The 12,453-nt window shown below is 37.6% G+C and overlaps 1 protein-coding gene across 1 annotated transcript in view; it reads left to right on the top strand.

Moving 5' to 3' along the window:
• The window catches only part of STK17A (serine/threonine kinase 17a), a 46,006-nt gene extending 41,750 nt beyond the window's left edge, over positions 1–4,256 (top strand). The window contains exons 6-7 of the mRNA XM_067550376.1: positions 76–255; positions 1,217–4,256. Coding sequence (XP_067406477.1) covers positions 76–255; positions 1,217–1,550 — 514 coding nt within the window. The 3' untranslated portion in view covers positions 1,551–4,256. The remainder of the gene's footprint in view (positions 1–75; positions 256–1,216) is intronic.
• The last annotated feature ends 8,197 nt before the right edge of the window (positions 4,257–12,453 follow it).

Genomic DNA, 12,453 nt, shown 5'->3' with positions numbered 1-12,453 from the left:
TATGTACAACTTTTACAAAATTAAGCTTTAAAAGTCTTTTACTTTATTTATTTATTTATTTATTTTTTAATTTAGGAGCATTGGAGTACTGGCATATGTCATGCTAACAGGAATATCACCTTTCTTAGGAGATGATAAACAAGAAACATTCTTAAATATAGCACAAATGAACATAAATTATTCCGAGGAAGATTTTGACCTCATATCAGAGTCTGCTGTGGATTTCATCAAAACTCTTCTGGTTAAGAAACCTGAGTAAGTTCATTAAAAGTGTCTGTTCCAGAGAATAAATGAGTTCTAAATACAACTACCAGCTAACGCACTGTCTGGGTCATTTGTAGAATAGAGATACTAGTGTAAGTGAAGATCTGCAATAGAACATTGTTAATTTGCTCTTCATTATGTATAGCCATGTTTTGTGTGTACAAAAAAGGCACATTCCCTATTTCTCAGTAAATGAATGCTGCAATGAGTCTTGCATTGCTAAGACTTTATTTTTTTACAAAATACACCATATAAATGGTGGTAGCAATAATTTAAATAATTTAAACTGAATTATACTTGTCAAAAAATAATGAACAAAGTAAAATGTGCGGTATAGTATCTTTGCTTTTTTGCATTTGTTCATTGATTAATTTTGCAAAGTTAGTGAGTTTGCAGTAAGCTTCCGAGTCTGTGTGAATTAGTGACGTTTTATTGTCTTTTGTTGGGCTGACTATTAGTAAAAACATATTTTTACTTGTGAACTGAGTAGATTTGACCTCTATGTCATTGGGAGGCAAATATGAAGCCCCAATATACTGCTTCTGTTCTGAAAAGTATCTATAGCGCTTTATTAATTTTTCGTTTTGGCTCAAACTGTCTATAGTTCGGTAAAAAATAGAACAGCAAGCAATATCAAGGATGCAAGTATTTCATAGCTTGGTATAAATCGTGTATAATTAGACTGCTGTTCTAAATTTTAGAGTTTATAGGATTTGATAGTTAGCTAGGTACATAAAACAAATAGGTTACAGGATTTAAAACCCTCAGCTATTTCACTGGTTTACTGCTGTTGCTTCTGATTTTTTCATTACAAGTGATGGATATTAGAAGTTTTGTTAGTTCCATAGTTGGTTGACTAATCTTTCTAGTTCTTATCCAAGGTTTTGAGTTTAGTGTTCCTCTTTTGACACTCCTTCTGGCATTATTTTGAACAAGCTTCTTTTCTCCATAGAGAACGGGCAACAGCTGAAGAATGTCTTCAACACCCATGGCTAGCACAAAATGATATTCCAGACCCTGTATGCAGGATTAAGAGTACAGCAGAGGAGGTAAATACTGTCATCCAAAAAGACGAAGATTCTGCCTCTGAAAATTTTACAGATGCTGAGAAAATTGAAGGAGAGGAATCAGTAGTGACGGAGGAACTAATTGTAGTGGCTTCGTATACACTGGGACAATGTAGGCAGTCAGAAAAAGAAAAAAAAACTGAGCAGAAAGCCATTTCCAAACGGTTTAAATTTGAAGAACCACTGCTGCAAGAAATACCAGGAGAATTCATTTACTGAACTGTTTGGGACTTTGTAGATGTAACTTAAAGGGAATCCTTTCTACAGAAATAAAGTTCATGTCCAAGTGACTGTCTTACATTGATGGCCAACAAACATTCTAAGTAAAAAGGAAAATATTGATAAAAGGCAGCTAAAAAAACTGTGCCAAACTTCTAATTTCGTAGGATACTTAAGATTTCCAAAATGGCTGACAAATGCAACAGCAATAATGGCTTGTTTTTCTGTTAGGGAATGTGGGGAGTTTATACTGTATTTGATATATTCAAACTTTGTCTTCAGGTAGTAGGGAATACTTACCAGCTGTTCATATTCTGGAGAAGCTGATGGTGTGAGCTTGATGGGAAAGAAATGCTAAGACTCATTATTGTATTAATTTGCCATTAGATGTAAATACCCAGGGCTAGATTTGCCTCTCACATCCCTCTACATTGCTATAACCCAATGATTTCAGTGCTAACTTTTGATTATGGTGTGAGAGGAGTCAGGCCAACTGGATCTATGCTCAAATTTAAAAAAAAAATAATTTTTTTTTTTTTTTTTTTGGTTTTGGATTCTTTTGGAAGAGTGTGAGGTCATTGCTATAACTTCTCACTCCCCTAACTGCCATCTGTGAAGGAGAGAAAGTCATTAGACTCAGCTGCATGACTCCTTTGTGTTTTCCCATCAGCTGAGGAAGAAACTCCCCATTACCGGAATAGAATAAACTGAAGCCTGGGAAGCACTTATCCTTCAAATACTGGGTGAGGTGGTATATCTATGACTGGACAAATAGTAGGATTAGGCAGCTATATAGATGTGACACAGCTGTCAGTGGGGATGGTCCCTCTTCAGGATAATTTAGGGACCAACTGGTCGAAGTTTGCTGCCAAGTTTTGTGACCTACAGATGCCAGGACCTCAGATTGAGCCCTTAGTTTTCTGAGACGTTTCAATGCAGTTCCAAAGTTCAGTTTTTGCATAATTGAAGTTTAGTGCTATTATCTCATGTACTGTTCAACTATTTATTTGGTTTCCCCATGTTATTCACAACTCCTAGATACTAAATCTGTTTAAGAGTTTCCTTGCTATGACACCACAAATAGGAACTCTGCTAAGTTAGATTCTTCTTTTTCCTCACTTCTGCAATACTCCCATTTTTTCTGCTCTCATACAAACCAGAATGTGTTTACCATTTAATTCTTTGGTACTAGCAAACAGAGGTTGCCAGTACTCGGTGCAGATCTTGAAAATTCTGTCTTCACACAAGAGAACTGGTAGTTTACTAATAAGTACAAGTAGGTTTGATTATAGATATTGGTATGGTCTGGTTATTAATATGGTGGTGATAATACAGGGAAGAGATGTTTAAAAACAGAGAGAAGAAAATGGCCTGAAAAGCAGTGTGACCTAGAGGGAGAAGCATCTGTCTCTCCTTAATGGCTGAGCCAGTGGTTCCTATGTCTGATTGCTTTCAGCTGAAGCCTCATCAGGAAAATTGCATCTATAAACTACTATATTCAATCATACTTAGTTTGCTTTGTCCCTGCTGAAATATATATTGGATATTCATGTAGATAGGGCAGCATCTCATGCCATGAAGACCTTTCATATAATAAATGTACAGTAGTTGTGTACTCAAAACTGATCCAAACTCAATAACTCATTCATATTGTAACCTTCAGGTGATTGATTTGTTTTGAAGCATTTAGAGTTGTACATGATGCATTAAGATTACTCATGCAGACAATAATCTTTCAAGCTTTTATATTATCAGAGTTAAGTTTTCAAGCAAGATTTTGGATAGCTATGAAAAACTATTAATAAAAACAAACTTCTTATAAAGGAAGATAACTTGTGTCCTAGCCTACATTCTAGATTTGTCTTATGAACTATGGAAATGACCAACAGTAGTCAGACTATGGCATGTTATTTGGTGAACTCATAGTGCTGGTCCCTACCCAGCATTATTACATGGATTCTGATGTTGAAGGTCTCTCAGTATTTTCTGTCCTTTTTATCACTTAATCAAAGCAACTGTGCATTGATCAAGATATGTCAACATTCACAGCAGGCATAACTAAAATGATCATTTCTGACCCACATCCATACTATTCAGGGAAATTTTAACTTTTTTACACTTTCTTGACTAACACAAACTGAGCAGTAAGAATTAATGGTTGAATATATGCTCACGCTCTTAAGTCTACACTATCTAAACTAGAAGATAGTGAAGAGAAAACATCTGACTTTGCCATGTTCAGATAGCTGAATACCAATTAACAATTTGTAATTATCAGCTCATGGTATTTCATTACATAATAATTTCATGCAGGACCCTTAAAACTATTTAAATTCCTGTGTGTAACTATAGAGTAGACTTCTTAATAAAAGATTTTCAGTACTATAGGTCAAGCGGAGACCTTACATTTTGTCCTATATCTTTTAGTTTGTATTGTATGATAGAGAAACTTGAAAACCTATTTAAACTACATGAGTTATAATGTGTTTGTTACAAGGCCAACTTCCTCTGAATTGGCTGCTTTGAGATTGCCTATGTGCTGCATTTTTGTTAACTTTTTGTGCCTTAAGGTGGGTTTGTACAATTTTTAAAGAGTCATTCTGAATTTGTATAAATTGATGTAAAAGTTTAATAGTTTGTAAGTTATAAACAAAGCATGTTAAGTTGGTTTAAATAATGGAAAAAATAAAAGTTTCTATTAATGGATTGCAGGGCTGTGCGCCAATTCCATACACATCTGAAGCTTTGATAGTTATTTCCATTGATTTATAAATATGTTCAGCTGTAACCGAGGTATTGCAATTTAAGGCATAGAAAGGATCTACTTAGCTTAGTTGGTATCAATAGTGTGTATTTCAGAGAGACAGTATGCCAAGGTACAAATTTGAAAAAACTAATCATGAGAACAAATCACTGATATGTAAGAATAAGTTGCTGCTTTGGACTGGAACTGCATTCCTCATTCCATTTTACAGACCTGAAATTAACTGTGCTAAGTATTTCAGCAACTTCCTAGGGGCACAGGTACCATGGAGCTGCCTGGTTACATTTTGTAGCATACCAACCATTGGGCTGACTGGAGGGATCTGTATGAAGAGGAAGGTGGAAGACAAATAGCTTAGTTGACTTTTAGAAATTGTTAAATAATGCTTAGCAATTTTAGGTCTCTGGTATAAGATATTCTGGGCTGTTCTGTCATAGTAAGCACTGCATATGCAATATAACAGTGAAAGGTAACAGTGGCATAAAGAAACGAGTATGGCTAGAATAAACCACAGAGAGCAACAGAGCAGTGTTAGTTGGGTTCAAGGAGAGACTTCAGAGAGACAGTGCCATGTCTCTACTTGTCTTCTGAAATTACAACATTTTTGCAGCTACAGAATTATAGTCATTAAACACATAAAAGACCCAATGAGAGAATCTTTTTCTTGTGCTGGCCAATGCAAGATTGTTATACTAAATCTGATTTATCCAAGATTTTTAGGTTACTTAGCTCTTGCATACTTCCAATCAAGCGTCCCAACACCCTATAAACATCAGTGTATTAGCAGCTTCAGAACTCATGAGGTGTGAGCCTTGCGACCATTTTATAGATAGGGAAGCAGACCTAGAAGTTAAGTGAATTGCCCATTCTCTCAAAGACAGTGACAGAGTTGGAAATAGAAACCCAGACTCTCTCTCTTCCAGTCCTGTGCTTTAGTTTCAAGTTTTTTCCACAGTGACTCAGTCAAAGAAGCTCCTGTTAGGAGTATGTACTGTGTCTTTAAGAGCAGAGCTCACCTTAGGACAAAGGGGTTGGAAACAGTCTAGAGTCAGCTTCACCAGATACATACTTAAAAGCATATAGTGGTGGCTCTCCTTTGTCTCATGTAACTCTGCCTTAGTTCTAATAGTTCTTTTTAGTTCTGCTTTACTTCTAAGAGTCTGACTGTGCCTCCTCCTTATGAATCCAGAAGACAACTCATGTTACCAGAGTGAAGTCAGAGAATAGGACTGTGGTGAAGGAGTAAAGGAGTCATCTTGGAGATGAAGCAAGTAAAAACCCCCCAGAAGTTGAAATTCAGGTAATGCAGCAGATTCTCAAAACTCTATTTGAACCGCTTCTGGAATCTGCTGCATTACCTGGGGTGGGTGGGGGTGTGTGTGTGTGTGTGTGTGTGTGTGTGTGTGTGTGGATAGACACACATATGCATGCATGCAAGCAGCTGGCTTTAGTGAGAAAGAAGATCAGCAGAATATAGCAATCTTCTTAAACCACTGCAACGCTTGAAGCAGTGGCCGTCTTTAAAGTCAGGCAGAGAGTGCAAATTATAACACAATTTTGCAGAAATTTGAAGAGTATTGCATACTTCAAAAATACAAGATTTTAAAGGGATACGTTTAATCTTAGAAGACAAAAGAGAGGCAAGTCCTTTGATGAATTCCTAACAGAGTTGAAATTAATGAGTCAAACCTGCAACTATGGACAGTTGACAGCTTCAACCATAAGGTATCAAATTGCAATAGGAATCAGAGATCCAAAGCTGTAAAAAGAAACAAACAAACAAAAAACCTATTGCAAGATAGGCTCTCACTTTGGATAAAGCAGTAAAAATATTGTGTTGGGTTGGCAGAAATCATGCCAAATACAGTTAATGGACAGGACACCGCCACTCTGGATAGAGTGACAAGAAAAATGTTGGCAAGCAGTCAGTCAGTACAGAACAAAAAATAGAGAAGCAGGAAAAAGCAAAGCATTAAATTTTGCAAGGGACAGTTTCAAGGATTGCACATTATGTGGACACAAGCGCAGATCTCCACCAATGCCCGGATTTTGGTGAACAGTGCAATATTTGTGGGAAATACAATCATTTTACCGACATCTTCAACCAGAAAGAGGAAGCAAAGCATGCATGCTGATATAGTAATCCAGACAGAGCACAGATCTGCAGCAGCACAGAAGAGGAGTTCTATCTAGGAGTGGTGCCTGAAGAGAAAGGAACAGATGAACAGACAATTTCTTTAGAGATTAATGGGACTCTTATAACCTATAAACGGGACACTGGTGCTCAGGTCAATGTTTTTAATTTTAGTATTAAAAGGTTGACGGAAGAAAATGGAACATGGTGAACAAACAGCTTAAACTAAAAGCCGGGAACTGATTCCTACTGGAGGTACATGTGTACTCGAAGGGAAGGTAAAAGATCAAATAGAATTGCTAAACTTTGTGATAACTTAAAATGGAATAAAGCAACTATAGGGGGTTTTAAAATATGCCACGCCTTTCAGCTGATACAAAGAGGGCACATGGTAGAGGAGGTAAGGAACACATTTTCCAGAGCACTTGATAAAAACTGAAGCAGGGGGAGGGGATCAGACCTAGTGCATGTCAACCTGATAAAGAATTGTCCTATCTCTGAAAAGATGTGGCAGGAATTAGCTGAGGTGACAGCTAATGAGACTTTACAAAGGGTAATTAGGACTATTATTAGGGTACCCAGGATATTACGTACTAAGTCCGTATTTCCAATTCAAAGCAGAGCTGTCTCTCGATGGCATATGGTTTAGAGAAAATAGAATAGTAGTGCCTAAGATGTAACACACTGGTATGTTCACAAGAATACATGGACGACAGTTGGGTATGGCAAAACGTAAGTGCAGAGACAGCGAGATACTGTACTGACCACACATGAACAGTGAGAAACTTACTGTGTGAAAGTCAAAAATACCAACCTAAACCGAAAAAAAGCCTATGTTGATAAACAAAGAACAGTTAAGAGGATAGTCTAAAGTTGGTGTGCATTTTATTTACATATCCAGGTGAAGATTATGTTCTGATGTTGAAAATATTATTCTCATTATGCAGAAATTGTTTTTTGTTTTTAAAAGAAAATACCACATCAAAATATTAAGGTGCACAAAATCCATATTTTCCAGGCATGGAATCCCTAAAAAGTTTGATAATGGTTCAGAGTTTAGATATGAATTTAAAAAAATGTGTTCGAGAGTATGGGTTTAATCAAATAACATCAAGTCCCAGGTGGTCTTGGGGAAAATGGTGTGAAAAATAAGACATCTTCTGAACGAATGCAGGGACAGTTCCATTTTTGGCTACACCGAACTATACAGAAAGCAGCACCAATGAATCCATGGACTGTCATGTGCAGAGAGGGTGAGAACAAACTCCCTAATTTAGTAGTAATCCCTAATGGCCATGCACACACCCCAAAGTAAAATTTTGATACTGTTCTTATTTCCCTAAAATACATATACTTAGCTGCTACGTGCCTTTCAAGAATAAAGGAAAACTGAGGTGGTTAACTAAAAAATGACTAGAAGAAACACTGAGGATTTTCTGATAACAAACAAGCTCAGGCTCCATAACTACTTACTTAACACCATCTACTAAACTAAAATGTGGGAATAAGGAGTCAATTGTTTGCTTGTTTGAGTTGCTGTGATTTTTAGCAGATTTGGCCATCTTGCCTTTTGGTCTTTGTCATAGTTCCAGGGTAACGGCATCTTTAACCTACCCTTACCACAGTGATTTGCTCCAGGAATACTCTCTCAGGTATCCAGCCACCATCTTTCACAAAAGACTGCTGCATCCTGCTCCTGACCACAGGTTTCGATTACAGCACCCCTGCAATTCAGGCTGTTTCACCTAGCATGTCTGACTAAGATCCCCCCCCAGTTCTTTGCGCTCTCTCCAACGGATATTACCAGTGCATACCAGCAGTTATAAGTGCCCAAACAGCTTTTTCAAAGCAGAGTACATTTATTTAAGGACAAAAGTACACAAAGAAAACACAAAACATACCAGAAGTTGCCTATCTTCCATGGCTGGTTCAAGTCCTTCCAATGCTTCAGTAGGGTTGGGCTTTCCTGGGACAAAATGTCATGTGTGTGTGTGTGGAATCAAACTGATGGCGCCTCTGTCAGGTTAAAGTCAGCCTTTAATACCAAAAGCCCTTTGTCTTCTTGGGTCTTTGGTTTCTGCCTGAATCAGGAGCTGCTCATAGTTCCAGGGACTCCAGTAATTGATCGCCTACTGTTAATACCTAGAGGAGCTATGGTAACCCTTCACAAGGTGTAGAATTAGAATACAAGGCCTGCCCCCAGCAATCCATAAAATCAATACAATAGTCCCCAAAGACACTGCATGGGGTTGCAAAAATCAGCCACAGTAGAAACAAGTTGCAGCAAAAGTTTTGTGTGTGGTGTATTTTGTTGCAGTCCTTCTGGCAAGTAGGTCCCAGGTTCCTTGGGAAGAGCACTTGTCTGCTTTGTGAGCTAGCACAGGCACAAATGTAAGAAACCCCTCCTGAACTACTGAGACATCTGCTTAGTGGTTTGCTTCTGCTGGGCAAATCACCAAGTGAAACTGCACTGGCATGCTTGGTGGACCAAGTCCAATGGTCTTTTTAAAATAACTGCTATTTAAACAAATGTAGATGATTCTTTTCACTCATGATCTATTAAATAGCTAAAAGAGCAGTTTGCTGACAGATATAAGGAAGCATTTGCATTAAGATTTTGAAAAATAGCCTGATTCTCTCCTGACATCTTGTGTAGTCATTTTCACCTGTGCAAAGTGGGAGTAAACATGTTGCCAGATCAACTTTGCACAGCTGAAAATGACTACACAAAACATACAAAGCAGTGCAGCATTGGACCTGAACTAGCTTTAGCTGGTTGAGGTGGGTATGCAGAACCATAACTAGCTTATTAGTGATATTAACATAGTGCCTTTAGACCCAACTGTGACCGGCGCCTCATTGTACTAACACATAGTAAGACACAGCCCTTGCCTTGAAGAGCATGCAAAATAAATAGCCAAGAGAAAAGAATGAGCAGGAGTAGCTCCATTTAACACATGGTGAACTGAGTCAGAAAGTAAGTGATCTGCCCTATATCACTCAGGAAGTCTGTGGTAAAGTTTGGAACATAGATCTGCATCTCAGGTCTTAGCTACAAAAACACTCTCCTCTAAAGATGGGGGCCTGAAAAGGCACCATGTTACACTACTTAGCATTTATATGTTCAAAATACTGTACAAACATTAACTCATTATATCCTATGGCTGCAGAGACATTATTTGCTTCATCTTGACTGGTCTCTTGCAACGTGCTAACTCCTTATGCTTAACAATCTGTTCCACCTTATATTTAGTGATGACATTCTGATTATCTTTCCCAGACCTGAAGAACTTTGTGTAGCTCAAAAGCTTTTCTCTTTCATCAAAAGAAATTGGTCCAATAAAAGAGAGTACCTCCCCCATCTAGTTTCTCGTATCCTGGGACCAACACAGTACAACACTGCAAATATTAATAAGGCAATCATCCACGTCCTAATCAAGCAAACAGATATAGATATAAATATTTTATCATTCCACTAAATTGTATACATATTTATTGTCCTGTTGTAAATATAATTTTCTCTAACTAAAGATATTACCTTGGGCATCAGGCTGTCTGTCTTGCTACATCTGCCCTTTGGGGTTATGAGTTCTCTACTATGGAAGGTATTGAAATCATACACAGAATGAGGGGAAAAAAAACTTAAGAAATCTGGCAAGAGTATGAGATGGTTGATCATAAACACATTTTAGTAAAACTGACAGAAAAGGGAATATAGAATTTTTGCAAGATAACATAAGATGAGGAAGTGGTTACTTCTGAACTGACAAAAAGGGGATTTTATTTATTGGACTAGATATTCTGTCCCCTCTAAATGTCCTGTTAAAAGACTAATGTTTTAGACATAAAGACTAGTCAGTGGCCAAGGACTGGATTAGGTTTGTTTAGAAACTGCCAGTGCAATATAATTAAGATGCATGAATTATGTATTAATTGAACAAAATGAAGTAGCAAACCTAGGATTTTTGCTTCAGATTCTCACTGCATTGTAAGGAAAGACCAAAGGAAGGACGGTGTTATGCAGAAGCCTTTATTCCGGTTAGCCTGTCTTTTAGCAGCTACTAGCTGTTTCAAGTCTTTCATACAGTCCTGTTACCCACAGTACACCAGTTCTTTTGGCTTCCTCCTAATGCACCTGTGTCCCTCTTTAAATTAGCAGCTGTCAGATGGGCTGTGCCTAATGAAAGCCACATGTAGGAATTAACTGATTGTGTAAGAAGTCAAGTTCCCTTCCCCCCTGCCTTTTTTTTTTTTTTTAAAGTGCAGATCAAGCAGGGGAGAGGAAGCTACTGCTATGACCTTCTGCTACCTCTTTCAAGATCAGCAGGTATGCATGTTTATGTTTACTGATGGGTTTGTAATAAGGGAAAAAGCAAAAGTAGAGCTTTTAAATGTGACACATAGGCCCATTGTTATACTGCAGTTATTTGCTAGTACTTACTTAGTGTCTCCAAGGCCTTCTCTGTTCCCTGGGTTTAAAAAAACTGTCTTAGGGGAAAGGGTGTGTGAAGGAATAATACAGAAGGCATACTGTTGTTATCCCTTAAATGAACATACGCATCAGACAGGATGAAGAGGGACCACTGAAATTAAAAGGAAGCATTACCAGAATCTTCCAGAGAAATAAAAGGAACTTTCTTTTTTAGGACTCCTGATTCCTTAAAACAAAGTAAAGTGGTAAAAATTCCTGTTTTGTCCTCAAAAGCTGTGTGAGAGCCTTTCCTCCACAACTCTGGATAACTGAGGGTTGAACCTATGCATGTGGCGTTAACCTGTTTTGAGCCAAGGACAAATAACGGCTCTATTGAGACCCTTGTGAAACTACAGCTGGAACATAGTGTACATCTTGTTGCCTTTAAAAAGAGACTGTAAAGGAAATGGAATGATCACAGTAAAGTTCTAAAGAATTTAAACCTGGGATTTTCAAAGGGCCTAGGGAAGTTAGTTGTCCAGCTCTGTGATCTAACTTCCTCAGTCTCCTATTGAAAATTCCAGTATGAATGAACAGAGACTGGTGATAGAAATGAGAGGCACTGTTCTATGTTTAAGTACAGGTTATAACATGAAGTTATATATGAAAATAGAGAGGAACAGTGTAGGATGGGGTTCAGACAGGAGTTTGGTTTCTAAGCCATTTCATTCTCTCTAAGAAAACGTCAATATCCTTTGTATCTGTGGCTATAAAAGGGTCAATCCACAGAAAGAGAGGCTGGCTCAACTGTTTTCTAACTGCAATATGAGCTTTGGATTGAAATATTCAAATTCTCACATAGTGAATGAGTCAAAACAATCCCTTATTCCTTATGCTCCTTGTACCTTCACGTGCAAAGGACATTCATCAGTTTCTGCCATTTATCTTGGTCTTGTGCTGGTCTGTCTGTTCAGGCTTCTGAGTGTCATGCAGATTAATTTAGCTTTTTTCTTTATTGTTCGACATAACATGGACACCAGTTGGAAAGAGAAACTTTATCACTTCATGTGGAAGTCATGCTGATGGCATCCTTTAAAGCACTTCTTAGCGATGTCAGTCATCTTGCCATGTTTTGATGCTTTAAGTTGGTGTGCTCTGCTTAGAATTTCTGATGTTGTAATAAACGTTGAACATCTTCTGTCGGCGTTCACTTTGGAATGAGTTGAACTTCTTATTGGTTGCTGTGATAGATTTCCATGTCGCTGCTCCATAGAGGGACAGACACATCAGTGTTAAAAATTTGTATTTTTGTATCCATGTTCCTTTTCCAACTCTTTTCAAGTTTATGGAAGTTGTTTGCTGCTTTTGATATCCGTTGCTTGGCATCATCATTGCACATTTTGTTCCCCAGATAAGTAAATGACTGACTGACTTGTAGTGTTTCTCTGTCTACTCTGATGGTGGTTTTTGAAATATTGATAGTATATTTTGCTTATTGTCTGCCTTAATGTGCTATAGGAGTGCAAATATATTTTAAAAGAACTGCAAGTCATATTTCATTTTTAGTAAACCATATTATAGTGATTTCTCTCTC

The sequence above is a fragment of the Emydura macquarii genome, unplaced genomic scaffold (genome assembly GCF_026122565.2).
Source record: "Emydura macquarii macquarii isolate MOO-44397 ecotype Brisbane River unplaced genomic scaffold, CSIRO-AGI_Emac_v2 contig_1263, whole genome shotgun sequence".
NCBI classification, from domain to species: Eukaryota; Metazoa; Chordata; order Testudines; family Chelidae; genus Emydura; species Emydura macquarii.
Note: the sequence above shows the minus strand (reverse complement) of the source record. Positions and strands in the feature narration are given on the sequence as shown.